The sequence below is a fragment of the Eleginops maclovinus genome, chromosome 3, assembly GCF_036324505.1.
Source record: "Eleginops maclovinus isolate JMC-PN-2008 ecotype Puerto Natales chromosome 3, JC_Emac_rtc_rv5, whole genome shotgun sequence".
In the NCBI taxonomy this organism is placed as follows: Eukaryota; Metazoa; Chordata; class Actinopteri; order Perciformes; family Eleginopidae; genus Eleginops; species Eleginops maclovinus.
In genome coordinates, this window is record NC_086351.1 from 5,580,575 (window position 1) to 5,597,532 (window position 16,958).

The 16,958-nt window shown below is 38.2% G+C and overlaps 1 protein-coding gene across 1 annotated transcript in view; it reads left to right on the plus strand.

Moving 5' to 3' along the window:
* Positions 1-16,958, plus strand: part of grik3 (glutamate ionotropic receptor kainate type subunit 3) — an 80,661-nt gene that overhangs the window by 34,816 nt on the left and 28,887 nt on the right. Inside the window, exons 2-7 of the mRNA XM_063879974.1 lie at positions 7,427-7,600; positions 7,846-8,103; positions 8,198-8,379; positions 10,928-10,981; positions 14,025-14,195; positions 15,961-16,104. Of these exons, the coding sequence (XP_063736044.1) occupies positions 7,427-7,600; positions 7,846-8,103; positions 8,198-8,379; positions 10,928-10,981; positions 14,025-14,195; positions 15,961-16,104 (983 nt within the window). The remainder of the gene's footprint in view (positions 1-7,426; positions 7,601-7,845; positions 8,104-8,197; positions 8,380-10,927; positions 10,982-14,024; positions 14,196-15,960; positions 16,105-16,958) is intronic.

Below are 16,958 nucleotides of genomic sequence, written 5' to 3' on the forward strand. Positions count from 1 at the left end.
GTTATATGTTATGTATTACATTTGGAGTTCTTTGTGCAATGCAGTATTTGCATTTGGAAGTGTGTTTTTCACATTAGCAAAACGCATCATTTAAATTTCCCTAAATATAGACCAGATGCCACTTAGTGCACACTTGGAGGGAATGGGAAGCTAGATGTGTGTGTGTTTGTGTATTTGGCATACTAGAAACTAGCTTTAAAGTAGTAACCACATTATTATTTTTCCTTATGATTTCAGGCTGTGAGGAATAGTACAAAGGCTGTATTCATGTTATGTTTGAGCCAGTACCAAGCTATCCATCAAAGATGAGGTTAAGACAACTCTTCACGTGATCATACTGTACGCAAATCTAGGGCCTCAAATACTCTGTAGAAAACTAATTTAATGGATGTGGTAGAAATCATAGGGGAAATGAGTCAGAAAGTTACCGTCTAAAGTTGAAATGTCTAAATCGTTTTTAAGGAGCTAAAAAACTGCTTAACCTCTCTGGATGAAATTGCAGTTTAACCATATTTTTCTTGCCAAAAAACCTCTGATCTATTCACTGTTAAGTCATAAATAAGTAAAGTAACCTGTGACCCATCTGCTTACTGACAGCATTGTTTGAAGCTGCTAATAGAGGTCATTTGTCCGTGCCAACTTGATATTCCTGTCTGTTTTTTTGTTAGAACATTCGTCCTGTAAAAAAGGTAAATTCAGGTTATTGAATCAAAGGAGACTATTGGTTAACCATCACTTAAACCAGGTATTACTACATTTATTGAATCCAAATCATTTATACGACAGAATGCTTTAGTTAGTTAATCATTGTCAAATCCTAATTATTATGCTGAAGACCACAAATTCCTTTGTAAAAGCAAATGTTTTACACTTTAAAACCACGAAGAAATAATTCATTCAAAGGCATTATTGGAGCTGAGTATAATGTCTAGTATACATTTGAATGGAATTGTTGTGGCCAGAAGGATGCTGCCATTAAACCTCAGTTCAGGCTTCATTGTTCTTTTTAAGGACAATTTAATGCATTATTCGTGAACACAGCCGCTCAACAGCAGATGCCAACCAAAACACGGCGCCTGTAATCCCAAAGCTATGACACTCCTTAGTTTGCACACCAAACCTCATCATATAAATGACACAAACCCCTCAGGATGCTTTTTAACTAACTGTAAATGTAATAGAAACATTATGGATTCATACAAGAACAGTCTCCTTTTTGTTTCAAGACCATTTGCAATTTGTGTATGTAAGTATGTGTACGGCATAAAACAGATGTATCTTTGAAGTTTTACATGTTTGACAAAAGTAATGTTTATTTGCCAATGTATTTAGTGTTCAATTAAATAGCAAAAAATACTGTAAGCTTTAAACAGCATTCTTTGTCGGGTCAGTCTTCAACGCTAAATGAACAAATATGGAAAGAAACGTCAACACTTCTTTAATTAAGGTTCCCGAGGACTCATGGGTCCTTGACACTGTTCATAGTCAGCTGAAGCATTTAGCAATTAACACGGTAGCAGCCATTATCATGTCAACACATACCCGTCAGTATCACACTTTGTACATAAATGGTATTAAAAGTAATAATAACCTTTATGAACAAACAGTGAAAACCAATTAACAGCCAATAACGCAACCTGTCTGATAGAAGATGTAGCCACTACACATTAGCGTAGCATATGGACCAAAATGGTTGTCTGCCCCTATCGCATACTCAACTATGAGACGTGTGTGTGTGTGTGTGTGTGTGTGTGTGTGTGTGTGTGTGTGCACAAGTGTTTATATACAATAGAAAAACCCACAATGACGGACATTTAATTATTTCACAGGAAAAAAAAGGGTGTGTAATATTATAATTGGTGCCCATAACAATATCCTACATGACTGTTAAATTATCCAACTGTCTATATTACGTTATATTATTAGTATACATTTTTTTTTAAATGATAACAGGAAAAACAACAGCTCTGCAACTCCATATAGGCGTTTTATTTCCAAACGCACATGTCTTTGGGTTTCTTTAATGGTAGGACTTACAGGTAATATCTTTCGAGATCTTTAATCATTACTTAGAAGTCTTTTAACTCGGGTAATTCATCAACCATTCATCTATGCCCCTGTATTGTTAATACGGGTTAAAGGACGATTGCAGCATTAGAAGAAAGACACGTGAACACCATGTGCAGGTCACTGCCTCGCTGCAGGGCTAACACATCGACAAACACATTCGCACTAACACACAAGGCAATTTTAGAGTGTTACATCCACCTGACCTGCATGTGTTTTAACTGCATGAGGAAACCACAGAAGTGAGCGGGTGGGGGTGGGGGGGGGGGGACGCAGGTGAACATGGGGAGAAGAACCACGGCTAAGATCAAACCCAGAACCGTCTTGCTGTGAGGTGACTTCGCTGACTAATGAGCCAACATGCTGCCAGACACCATTAATTAACCAGCACCCTTAATTTCCTCTCATGATGCTTATCATTGATTAACTGTAACAGATTCATGGTCTGATTTTTTTAATAATGTGTAGTACAAACCTCGGTATTGGCTAACTTCTCCTCTGGTATGGGTATTGTACTGTATAACAGTTGGTCCCAAGTGTTGTGTTGCTTCGCATAATTATGAGGGAACATATTCTTCCCGAAATTGGCTACATTTCCAAACGTTCATGGTGGTTTGTGTGCGTGCTTTGTGCCGGTCATTGTTTGCTGCCATCATTGTGTAACTGAGTGTTGTTGCACATCCAGGGAGACAGGAAGCTATTCACAGGGAGATTGGGAATACCACCAGTGAAAAGAAAAGTACAAAAGAGCAACACTCCGAGATGCAGTGGGCGAATGCATATGTATCCGTGAGCATAATGAGCTGGTTGTTTGGGGATTCCAAATCTGTGTGTGTGGTAGCAGGATTTTTTTTAACAAGCAAAATATATCATACAATGGAAGGCAATAACAATGAAATGAATCAATTCAACCCATAACCTATTGACATGATATGTATTTCCTGGCGCTACCCAATGCATTTTTAAAGTTTTTATATACACCAGAAATATTTTCAACTAAAACAGCTGTTCTGGTTTCAAACCGATCCGAAAAACATGGGGTTACACAGGTTTAGAGGGACAAGTGAGGGAATTAAATCATGTTCAATGTTGGTGTGAAGCTGGTTGTAACTCCGAGTAAGGTCAGATTGTTTTCTTGTCAGAAAAAAAAACAGAAAGGTCATCTATCCTGCTTCTCCTCTGCACAGATTTCATGTTGAACAAGGGGCAACGGTAACACAGTTTTTACCTCAGTAGCGGAAAGTGCAGATACCGAATATGACCTTGAATTGCTTTCACGTCTTGGGTACTGCATGTATTTTGAACTGTTAGATATATCGAAAAGAAAACAAGAAACTTTAACTTGATTTTTTTCAGCTGACAATTAAACCTTTCTGATTCCTTGACACAATGGATGCTTATTTGAAACCTTTCGCTTGTGTCGAGACGTTATTATTTTAAAGACAAGGACAAACAAATTCTTATAAGCAAATGCATATGACTTTTTTTGTTGTGGATGTAATCCGCATTGAATGAATAATATGTTGGGAAGTCAACAAAATAGACACTTCCTACTTCATTCAGCAACATTTTCAAAATGTAATAAAAAAGCAATATGTTTGAGCCAAAAGAACCAAGATAATACATAAAAGCCGCCTCTTAAGCAGTTTAATTACATCAGAAATGAGAAAATGATTACTAATACTAAGTGTAGATTAGCATTTACATGTATTTGGTGCCATTCTACTTCTCGACTTTATATTGTCACCAGAAAACAACGTTGTAAATGTCAAACAGGAGAAACTATAAGGAAAACAGCCCTGGCATCATTCTATTTTAATGTTGCTTTGTTTTGGCAGACTGTCATCCTGTCACTCAGATCACTCTCTTTGAAGCCTGTGAACGCAGTAGATGTTAAAAATAAGTATTTTCTGTGGTACCCAGATGATTCCAACCTAAGCTGGCTTGCAGGCAGTCTGCCACCACATAACAGCAGAGGGTGGGCTTATGCTTGTGCACTTGCCCACGTTGTTTGCAGAAACAACACATGTGGGCCTTTCATGCTACAACATGGATTTTTGCAAGGGCATGTACAGCTGAAATGTGAAACCTCTGCCTTTGACACAGCTTGTCTTTGTCAGTTCCTTTACACTTTGCAGACCCCTCTGCACTCACTGCTTCTGTTTAAGAATGAAACACATTTTTCTTTTTATCCAGACTACAGATTTCCAAATGCTCTCATTTACATGCAGGCCTTATGTACTGTTACTTTATTATTTGTGACTACATAAGCACACAAGATGTGGTGTGCTTATGTAATCTCCACATAGGTTTATTATATCTTTGTGGTATTTTGTATTGATTGGTTTAGAAATGGCTCGCTTTATTTGTTTTATATTGCATCTCTTTACAAAATCATGGTTTTATTGCATGTAACTCTACCAATACTAGTTGTCCCTACTGTCTGTTAATAGATAGTCTGTTAGTCTGGTTTCAATTGCTGCAGAGTAAGAGTTACATTTTGAGTCGTCCCCTCTTCACATACATCAGTCTGTGCCTTTTGAATGCAGCTTATCCACAAAGTCCTCAAAGGACGAATTATGGAAACAGCTGCAATTAGTGGCTGATTTATATATTGTGGTAGGACCTTAGAGACTAATTAGAGCCCTTTGTGTTCTTGTCTATTGGAGACATGCTAATTTGAAGCCTTTTGACTGAGATTTACAAGAACAAGTCTGAATTTCATGCATCTCAATTTGCAGGCGCCTACTGCAATAACGAACATTCAGGATGGTGGTTTAAATGGGAATTTGTAAACATGTTCCATAATATTCCAATCTGTACGTCATTAGAGTGCATTTTGTGCTGTGCTCCTGCTTATTCTTTATTGGATGGAGATGCGGGAGCTCTTTCTACATTAAGGCTTTAAAGCTATTGTGCTTATGGCAGAATTCTGAAAAGGGCAAAGCTAATTATCCACAGGATTTTCCTCCCAAGGAGCAGGTTTCCCCCTGTTTATTAAATTTGTTAAAGTGCTTCTGTGCAATCCAAATTTTATCCTCTTAACAGTCAAATTACTATATACTCCAGCAATTACTTAATGTACTCTAATGAGATTTCCCCATGAAATGGAAGGATTCATTTATTTTAACGTGACGCATTCCACCGGGCGGTTTATGCATCACGTCCTCTCGCAATCCGGGGAGGCTTTGACTCATAAATAGTTAGATGAGCTTGGCTTCAAGAACATCCACTCTGCCTACAGCAGCAGAGATGTGTGCATCCCGGCATTAGGGGTCTGTTCGGGGGCATCAGCGGGTCACAGGTGCTATTTTTTCCAAGCTCAGCAACCAGGTTTTCATCCAGGATTAGTGAAATAATACCAGATTGGAAGGCAGTATGTGTGTGCTAAGCCAAGGGAAGGACAACATCCTTAACACAAATAACCCAAAAAAGCACCAAAATAAGATAAATCACGTTGTGCTATTTGAATCCCATTAGGGGTAATTCAATTAAAGCCATTTTTATAGATTTTCTTTCACGTGTTGTGTATTATAAAGCAAATGAATGTAGTTACAGCTTTAATTTTACATAAATCAACATTTTTTTAAAGATTATTTCAGGACGCATCTCAATCATCCAACTGTTGGCAACAATATCAATATAACAGTGAAATGAACAGAAAGCTCATTAACTTCCAACAAAATGAAGCAACCTCTGAAACCACAAGTCAATTAATCAATTAGCCCATCGTCACATAGCTGATTGGAACCAATTCTAAAACCGGCTTCATTTCCATCATCAAGCCATCTATCTTGAATGTGAGGTTTACTGCTTTCCTCTTAGTTATGTCTTTTTAATTAACATATCTAAAGGTTAACTTAAAGAGATTTTATTCCTGCACGGAATAAACAGGATGCAGAAATAGCTTTAAAGACATTTACTGCAGTGGCTTAGTGTTTAGAAATGTGCAGGGAAAACAAGTTTCAAAAGGTTGTCTTTATAGCTCAAACGATGGCCATAAACGTTAAACTCAATTACAGACATTTGCAACTTTTGTTGACAGTGAACTTTTTCAGAAGTGACAGGAGATGGCAGAGACATTTTGCTTTGTTATTGAAATAGATAACATGATGAGAGAGGAGGTGGAGGAGCCAGGCTCTCTATAAGCTGAAGTTCCTACAGGCATCTTTTAAGAAGCTGTCTAAACTGTCTTCTTAAAAGGAGGCGGCTGAGCTACACAGGGACTTGGTTGTCTTACATTGTCAGTATTTAATGTTTGTTACTTTACCAATTACACCAAGTTGGTGGAAATTGCACTAACTGTATTTATGTTAGCTGCTGAGCACAAAAAACTCAGACTTCTGTTCATTATGCTTTAAAACAGGTCAAAATAACTGATTTTTTTTTCTCTTCATAAGAACAATTCAGTATATGAAAAGAGACATCACCAGTTCCTAAAACATTGCATCATTCATTCGCAAAAATGCAAACCATTGTATCCATTCGTTAACCACCTGTGCGTTATATGCATGCACTTATTTCAAGCTACATGCAACGCAGACTTTCTCTGATATAACTATAAACTGTAAGTCTCCAAAGACATGAAATCATCATTTAGAAAGCTCAAGAAGACATAATACACTCATTTCCACTAATTGAAGGTAATCTCCCAATAAACTGGTCTATAACATCTGTTAAGTTCACCTTTAAGTTAACTAAATTCAACTGTAAATACCGTATATTGGTTCTTTAAGTTGTATTGCCTTGCAGGCCCCCAAAAAATAATGACGAATATTCATCTGGCAAACTATTGAAGAAAAAGTTGTTGTCCATTACACTGCAGGATGTAGTGCAGCACCGGTTAGTTTGATACACAGCACCAAAGTGAAAGTCGACTTTGATGTGCTCATAAACATGTTTTGTAAGTTTTAAGCAGCCGTACTAGTCCATCTTTTCCTTTGAATTGTATGTAAAAGAGGAGTGCCCTAGTCAGTTATCTGCTCTACTAATATGTTTCTGGTAAAAGAAAAGGACACCTTAATGGAGAGACAAGAGCCTTAGATATTCTGCTGCCCTGATGGAACAGACACACACACAGACACACTCCTGAAATCCACTATGGCTCTAGACTTCAAAGCTGATATTGGTTTTTACAGGCTTCTCTGAAAAGATAGAGGGTTGCTCCTTGTTTGCTGAGCAAATCTAATACCTTGTGTTATGTGCACTGCCCTCTCACTGCGAGCCTTAAGTGCAAATGTCTGTAAATATTTTCTCCATTTAGTGCTGCCTGGAAATGTGACCCCATCTCCTTTTGCTTGTGATTATGTCTGATGCCGACAGTCATGGGCCTGACGTGTCCTTCTCCTTTGTCTTGCAGGTGGGATTTTCGAACAGACCGATGGACCTGTTTCACTTGTTAGTGCAGAGGAGCTCGCCTTTAAATTTGCTGTCAATAACATTAACAGAAACAGGACTTTGTTACCAAACACAACATTAACATATGACATTCAGAGGATTAATATCTACGACAGTTTTGAGGCATCGAGAAAAGGTGAGTGGCTTTGTTCTCTGTCTATTCATGGATTGTGATTACAGTGAGGAAAGGCATCTGTTGGGTCGAGAGCAACAACATGTTCGTATTAGTTTGATAATCATGATCGTTAAATAGCATAAATCAAACTTTGGTATTTAGTGGAACATACCTTAAGTATTTAGCAGTCTTTAGTAAATGGACCATTAACTGACTGGAGATATAACATGTCATTTCTCAAGCTCTCTTCTCTTACTCTTCTCTAGCTTGTGACCAGCTTTCTCTAGGTGTAGTGGCAATATTCGGGCCCTCACATAGTTCATCGTCAAACGCCGTGCAGTCAATCTGCAATGCATTGGAAGTGCCGCACGTCCAGGTGCGGTGGAAACATCACCCCATGGACAACAGGGACAGCTTTTATGCCAATTTATACCCGGATTATTCTTCACTAAGCTACGCTATCCTGGACCTGGTGCAGTTTCTCAAATGGAAAACAGCCACCGTCGTTTATGATGACAGCACAGGTGAACAGCCTATCATATTATGTTACTGTGGTCTCATTAGCAATGAACTACAATTAATAAATGGGACTGCATTTGCTTTGTTTCTTTTCTGTAGGTCTTATAAGACTACAGGAGCTGATAATGGCCCCGTCCAGGTACAACATTAGACTAAAGATCCGGCAGCTTCCTCTCGACTCACAGGACACGAGACCCCTTCTTAAGGAAATGAAGAGGAGCCGGGAGTTTCGCATCATCTTTGACTGCAGTCACCAAATGGCTGCACAGATTCTCAAGCAGGTGAGTGAGAGAGTGTAGCACAGGCCTCCTGATGTCAGATCTAAGCATGAAGCAGGAGTCTGAAGGCATGTGGTTCTCTTCCACACAGCTGTCACCGGTGCCCGTTGATTCTTTAGCATTGAGTTGATGAGATGTGTTGTGATGGAAATACGGAGGCTTTGATTTGCCAAGAACTTGGCAGGAGAGAAGCAGCAGAAGGTTTGTCGGTTATGATTAAGCAGCAGTGAAATTCTGCGGTCAGAACAACCTAAAAGAAACTACAGTACTGTCCAGCAGCAGATATCAAATCAGGAACTGACCAATCGATCGTTTTGTTCTTGTTTAGTTTATACTTCCTGGAGTGAACCATCCAATTTGATGTTGGCAGACAAACATGTAATAGTTTGATGTGGAGCTTTGATGAATTGTGAAGCACAGCTGTTCTTTCGCATCTGTTGAAACAGGCTTTGTCTTACAGTCTGCAGAGCTGTATCGTGTAGTTCTTTCAATGGACCGTGAGCATTTGATTCCATTGGGCTCTCCCAGTTAAGTATTTGACAATCTAATAAAATATGGCGCAGAGAAAACAATTTGAATATTGTTAAATTGATAAAACGACTACTAACACTTTCCAGGAATAAATTGTTAGGCAGACTTTAATATACATCCCACAAAGAAGCATAACATCCAATACGCTCATTATCAAAACATGTTTTGATATAAATCATTGTCAGTCAACAAAGAACTGTCAGTATGATGCATAGGGTAGAGATTGTGTAGGTGGTCTAATGCTTTATAGATGTCAGGAACAAGCTGCTGGATCCCCCCCCCCTCCTCCTCCACTTTGTGTGCTGTCAGTTTCTGTTAACATGTGTACCTGATGCATCATCCCCTCCCTAGTAGTTTAAATAACTCAGTCCTGTCAAGTTATTGAGATCTAAGTTGACACATATTCGCTTGTGGCCAGTCTGCACTTTTCGCACCAAGGAATCTGTGTCATTTAGAGACAAGAAGTGAGAAAAGGATTGAAGGCAATAAGGGTACATCATTTAGTTTCGTTTGTACGAGTTGAACTGCTTTTTGTGGCAGCAGGGCGATCCTGGCTATAACAGCCTCAATAAGGTTCAGGCTGGAAATGATGTATACATCCATTCCTGATTTAATTACTGATACATTTCTCAGTTAAACCTAATCTGTAAAATGACTAAAATAATAATAAATAGCAATCAAAACTTTCAAAAGCCACAGTGGACATTTTATATTAGCTTGTCTTCTTCCATCTTCAGTACAACACTCAAAATATTCTGTTTAATTATTTGCAATGCTGGATAGAGAGAAGTTTAGCCATTGCTGCTTACAAAAATAACATTAAAATACAGATTAAAAACAATATAAGTATGTTCTGACAAACTGGTCAATCCAGTCAATATTGCAGCACACAAAGCTCCCTCAATAAGTCTGTCACAGAAACCTAAAACAGTCTTACAGAAGCCAAACTTGAGCTATTCAGTGTTTTACGATTTGCGTACTGCTCCCTTTACAGATTTACTAAAAGGTTAGTCCTTTCCGAAAAAATAAGTAGCATTGAAAGGACAGAATTGAATTCATGTGTAATGTGACTCGACTGCTTTAAGCATGCGTATGAAGGAGAATCTTACAGGACTATTTTAGCAGGGTTTAAATATCAAACACTGCATAATGCCCTTGGAATATTTCGTTTCTCATGCCATGATTCCTAACAATATGTCGAGTCCTGTCTTCGCCCGACAGGCTCAACTGCATTCAACACGCCTCTGTCAGGTACATTCCCTCTCAGAATGGATGGGAGAAAATGAGAAACATGTCCCTGGTGTATTTTAAAAGAACTCTTTTTAGATCATTATTATTATTATTATATTTTGTGCTGTGACCCTGCTACAGTACAGCTGGGAAAAGGACGTTTCCCACCTATACTAAAATAACACGTTAACGAATAGAAATGTTGACAGCGTCACATTGTGTCATACTGTAGATCCATCAGGCGGTGGTGGAAAAATTAATGAATGAAAACTCCTGCTTACAATACAAAACGTGACACCGAGTTTCAATGTCATGTACTTGGATTGATGTCTACAGATGGAGAAGTACATTTGCCTCCACATAAGCATCTTATTTACATAACCTTGGCTTATGTTTTTCACGACAGATGGTACAATTAAATGCGCAGAACAGCCGCCATGGGAACATGATGCCTTTGAATGTAGATTGAGTGAAACAAGTGGCAGTGATGGGATACGAGGCAAAGGTTATCGAGCTCTTTTGATTGAAGGCTCTTCTCTCTGCTGGAAGAACGTCACTTGCACTAAGGGATTGCAAACCATTTAAATGCATAGACAAGCATTGAGTATTGGGGCAATTCTGTGGACCACGTACGGTGCAAAAATCTTTTACATAACTGATCAAGTCTTTGTGGTCCTGTTTATGATCACTCTACTGTTGATTTTAAAATTCCCTGACATGTACAAATTGTCCAACCATCCTCTTTTCCTTCACACTCTCTTTCCCACCCACTGTCTCTTTATCTTTGCAGGCCCAGACCATGGGGATGATGACGGAGTATTACCACTATATCTTCACCACTCTGGTAATGTACCATGCTTGTTAATGCAAATAAGAGCCTCGTTAGTTCTCATCTCCCTCCGCTTGAGTTTTTGATGAATAGTGGCTAATTGCCAATGGGGTTTGGACCATGTCCATCATATCAATTTTATTTGACAAGCAGTAGGCATAATGGAGTCTTCAGGATGGCTGTAGTAATCACACACACTGCTTTATAGTGAGGACAACAGAAGGCCTTGAGATGGCATGAAGAAAAAACATCTTGAGATTCAAAACTGCAAGTGGTTCCAAGTTCCTCTGTGAGATCTTATATGTGATTAATTATATATTCAAAATGAAAATATTTAAAATGGTAGCACAATCTACCTTCAGGAATATATAATAGTAATACTAATAATAATAATAATAATAATGAGCTTTATCTGTATAGAACTGTACATCCATCAGGTGCAGCTCAAAGTGCTTTAACACAGTTTAAAAACAGCAACAAAAAAAGCAAAACATGATATAACAGTTTAACACTTTAAGACACACAGCAGGAAATGATAAAACAAAGGGAGGCCAAATCAATAAATAGGGTACAATATAAAAACCTGTTAAATAAATGTATAAAATAATACAAATCTAAATATAATAAAAACCCAAATAAGACACAAGTAATATAAATGTAATAATTAATAACTTTAAGTGAAATGATTCAAACACCAACTGGAATGTTACTAAAATTACGTTCAGTTTTTGTTGATTCAACTTGTTGATATTTAGTTGACTAAACTGTCAGGTCTTTCTCTTATTTTTTCATCAATGAGGGTAAGCTTCGTAAGCAACATACATAACACAATACAATTAAACAGCACAACAAGCCTACAGAATGATCAGATGTAATTAAATTAAAAAAGAAAACATTGCTTATTGAACAGAGAGAGTAGATTTTTAGGAATTTTAGACTGTATTAGAAATAAGTTGTTAAATATTAAGTACAACGTTGTTAGTATTCGTTATTCATCAGATTTCTTGAACATATTTTTCCTGCCAACGTAAGGCGTGTATCTTTTTTACAATCAGATATACTTAACACAACCTAACATGGGTAATAGTACAAAGGCATTCCCATCTGGAGAATTTTGTGTTTTCACTCCGCTATAAAATGATCTTGTCTGACTTATACAAGCAGACCCAGCAGGGAGCCTTGCTGCTCGTCACTGAGACGCCGACTATCTAGAGACAAACAGACTGAATGTAAATGAATACCAGCATGATGTGTGCTGTTCCTTTCACTCTTGGTTATCGTCTCTGTTCGTGCTTCTCATGTGCACACATGTCCAGTCGGTGGTGATGATGCAATATGACACAAAGGTCCAGGCATGATGCGTGTCATCTTTCACACTTGACAGCGTGGCAACGGCATCGTGCTGCCATAGGTTATGGCAGTGTAACATGTCTATAGCTTTAATAGGCAGAACAAATACTCACTTGAATTGCCAGCGTACTGATTTATGTGTCTAGGTTTAACAGTTTCCTAGCAGAGCATAGGTGAATTTATTTACCAGAGGATTAACTGTTATTTACTATGATTTGTCTACAATATTGTTCGCATGTAGGCAGGATATCTTTGTGGAATCATAGTGTGGTTTATATCTAATGCTGCAATAAGCTGTCAAATTGATAGACACACCATTAAGGAGATTATACCTGGCAGGCTTGATTTGATCCAAAATGATGAATACTAGCAACGATACATGGCATTACAATTTCCTCTCGATGGATTCCACTGATGTCTGTGTTTTATCTTCTGAGGTGAAGGAAAAGCGGACATATAGTGTGACCAGGCAACAGCAGTGGTACAGTTTAATAACGTCCTTGTCCTTTAAAATTAGTCTGTCATCTTTAAGAACCTGGACCTAAGAACTTTTTTATGTCTGTCACCTCCATAACACTTCTGTAAGGAGACATGTATAGCAGGGTAACGTTTTTAGTGTAATGCTGCTGTAGGATGGTGTTGGGTTTGTGCTATAAATGTATCTGCAAAGCATTATTGCAAAAAATGATCTTGTAATTGGAACAAGACCCTTTTTTGACATCCCAAAATGCCCTAACAGAAACGAGGATGTCACAAAAGACAAATTATAATTTTTTACAAACAATTCTATCCCAGATAGTTTGTATTATTAGCTTCAAAGATAAGAAACTTGTAACCCGATCTACTTTTCTGAGCATTTTGAATGTCATATAGACAACAGTGATTTTCTTTCATCTCTGTTCACAAAAGGGTATTGTACTGCGTTCTGGTGAAAAAAAAAAAAGGAGAAATATTTCAGTGACTGGCGGCGACCGTTCTTTAGTAAGTGTCTTACACGCTCTTGTTCCCCCAGCACTAACCCCACAGGGTGCTAATGAAATATCTATGTTCATCCAAATGTTTTTTTCCAAGCCCCCTGGCCTATTCCAGCACGACATGTGTCAACATGTGACTTCACACTTCAGCTATAATGGCTGCCCCAGAAATTACAGCAGCTCAAATTGAATTGCTTTATGTTTGGAAGTTGCCACGGGAATACTAGTAGTTTATTAATGTGGTACAACAGAATTAGCTTAGCTTTTTTCTTGTTCTTTAATTTGTCTGAGTTATAAAAGGTTGTCATTTTCAAATACACAAATGCACACCTATACAAATGATTTCACACTGAAACTAGACAATAATACATCACAAGCTTGTTGTTTATGCAGTGTAATTCATTATTATGTAGGCACAAAACAAAGAACAATTTGTCAATTCTTAAAGGCTCTGCAAGCAAAGCAGTGACTCCTCCATCAGAGCTTTTCAGATTTCCTTTATTTCACAGACACTGCTTCCAGACACTCTGCTGAAATCTTTTAATTTGACATTGAAAACTAATATGCGTCTCCTTCGTTTTTACTCTATTTGGTCTTAAAATAGCATCACTTTAATCAGCAGCTGCATCATTCTCTTTTCATGTGAGGAGAAAGCATTCAGTGTGGATACTTAAAACAGGGATGTTTAGAGCTGGCAGACTAATGAGAATCAACCTTTATTTCTCTTAAAAAAGGACCTGATGGCCATTGACCTGGAGCCATATCGATACTGTGGTGTCAACATGACCGGCTTCCGCATCCTGAACGTGGATAATCCCCTGGTTGCATCCATTGTGGAGAAGTGGTCAATGGAAAGGCAGCTTCCACATAAACCTGACTCAGGCCTGCTGGAGGGGATCATGACGGTATGTTTTATTACTTCTATGTTCTTGTTCCATTTAAAGTAGGTCACAGAAATGTAAATATTAAAAAAGGGACCATATCTATGTATTTATATCTGTGCCTATAATTGCTTTTCCTCATGGTAAGACACGGTTTCAATCATAACAGCGACCCAAAACAAACTCTTATAACACCAATTATTATCACTCCATACCTTACACTAACCACTTGATTAGGTACACCCTTTGACACACAGTTGACTCATTCAGGATGAGGCTACTATTTAATTAACACGGTACGAAAGATGTCAACAAATTTGAGCAGTTCAACTACAGTTCGACTACATTTTGAATGTGAAAGATGCATATTTTACGGGATTTTGAAAGTGTTATGGACGTCAGTACCATACTGAAAGGTTCCAGCGTCTTATGAATAAATATTATCCTGGGATTGTGTGGACACCAATGTCTCTTGGAAAGAAATTTCCTGAGAGGTTAGTGGACAAATCAGTGAAGCGTATACAAACAGGGTACTTACTTAAACACAGTTAACCATTTAGGCTGTTTTAAAGACCACAAAGGACAACCTCAGATCCCACACATGTTTATCTCCTATTATTCAAGCCAAAACCTGATGCTTAAATCCCTAAATGACTTGAGGACAAGAATGCCACCTCGTCAAAATAATTCCTGGTTCTTTTCCACCTTGTTGATGTCAGAGTGAGATATGGCAAGATAAGCACAAATCACATCTTTTTCCCTTTCACTGGTTCAGACGGGAATGATATGATGCTGTAGAGAACATTCATTTAGCCAATTTGCACCAATTATCCTTTGGATGCGCCATTCTCCAATGATATTTTTTCAGACTAAGTGCATCCCTTTACAGCCATTCTTTCTCAGATGGATAGTTTATAATGGAAAAAGCACCATTGTCTCAGTATGCAACTAGGTAAATGATAGGGATTCTTGCTTACTCCAATGGCGCACACAGTTCAGGTATCAGACTCAGAACAGCCGGTTTGGCATGAAATAGAGAAAGGTGTTCATAGAATAAATGAACTACCCAACAATCTGCAGAAATGTAATTATGACATCCAAACAGTAATACAATGGATTACTTCTATCTCTTGTACAATCCATACCTAGAGGATGTTTAGGATTATTGAGCTACAGCAGTGTTGTTTTTCATTTGTGACATACTGCCAGAAAACTAATTACTGATTTGTGATGAAGGTGAACATGTTGAATACACAGTCTTATTTATATAGACTGGAGCCCATTTTGTGTCATTTTTCCATTAAAGTGCAAATCCTATGTATGGAAAGTATTGAAATTAATAAGTTAATATATCTCCTCAATTTTACCTTTCATTATTAGCTTCAATAGTGGAATTATGTTTCAAAAAGTTCAGTTTTCCACTTAAAATACATAGGCTTGCCAGACATAATGGGATTGTAATCTGTTGCTACATATTTTTCCAACAGTAAATGCAGTATGAATAAAAGGTGCTATATGAAGTTGTCAATTATGTAATTGAGAAATACTATAATCCATAGAAAAAAACTGGAAACACAGCAGGTATCAATAGGTCATAAATGATTTCACTTATGGATGTACTGCATATTTATACATATTCTGTATAGTTGTGTAAAGCGGGCCTTTTTTTGAGAAAAAAAAGCCTGCACAGTTCCTTTCATCAGCAGTGTGGAGATTAGATTGATGGTGATCAAACTATTAATGTCTTTCCGCAGGCATCAGCTGAATTAATGTTCACCCCTTATTCCAGACAGATGCGGCTCTGACCTATGATGCAGTCCACATTGTATCCGTCTCATACCAGCACGCGCCACAGATGACGGTAAACTCGCTGCAGTGCCACCGCCACAAACCCTGGAGATTCGGAGGGCGCTTCATGAGTTTCATCAAAGAGGTGATGGGAGACCTTTGGCCTGTTGCTATTTGAAATAAGTGTTATTGATATTAGCGCATACTGATCGGTGAACGCGACAATAGGAATGGAGAGAGGACTGTTGTCATTTGGGGCTTAGATATTTACCGAGCAAATCAGTCACATCCTCACACAAAGCAAACCAAGTCTTGACGGACACATCAAAGCAGTGTTGTTGTCAGCTTTATAAACTCCCTGTATTCGTAACCTATTTTCCAGAAAACACGTACTGTAACCTTTAGAAAGCACAACTAGTGTAATCGACTCTTATTTAATCTAACATGGGAGTCTGACAGTGCCTCAGAACAAACAAGCCTGTGCAGAAGGCTGGGTGTGGTTTATAAATGGTAGGAATTCCATTTGTTTTTACCTTTAATAATATTGCAGCTATTATTGCAAAATTAAACTATTAACCTCGTGGATTTACTACATTATAGAGGTCTCCCCCTCTAAGCAGGGAGCCCTTATTCATGGTTACTGCAAAAAATAAATCTTATACCCACAAAGAAATCAGAATGATGGCTGCGGGGGGGCTGTCAATTCATTCCTCAGCCACTTAACATTATAAAAGTCCACTTCAGTTCAGTAACGATAGATTTGTCCGATGATAGTCTCCATGTTTTTAGGATGGTTTTTGGCCAGTTTTGGCAGATTTTCCCGAGAGGATCGCTCTTCAGATATACCGTAATGACAGTTAGAGTATGGCCACTGATCTCCTGAGCCGGACTCACCTGTCCACATCATCCTACTCCAACAAGAGGTTAAAGACACTAAAGAGTACAAATTTAAACCACTGAGGAACCAAGGCCTAAGTCAGAGTACCGCTGTGGTTGGGG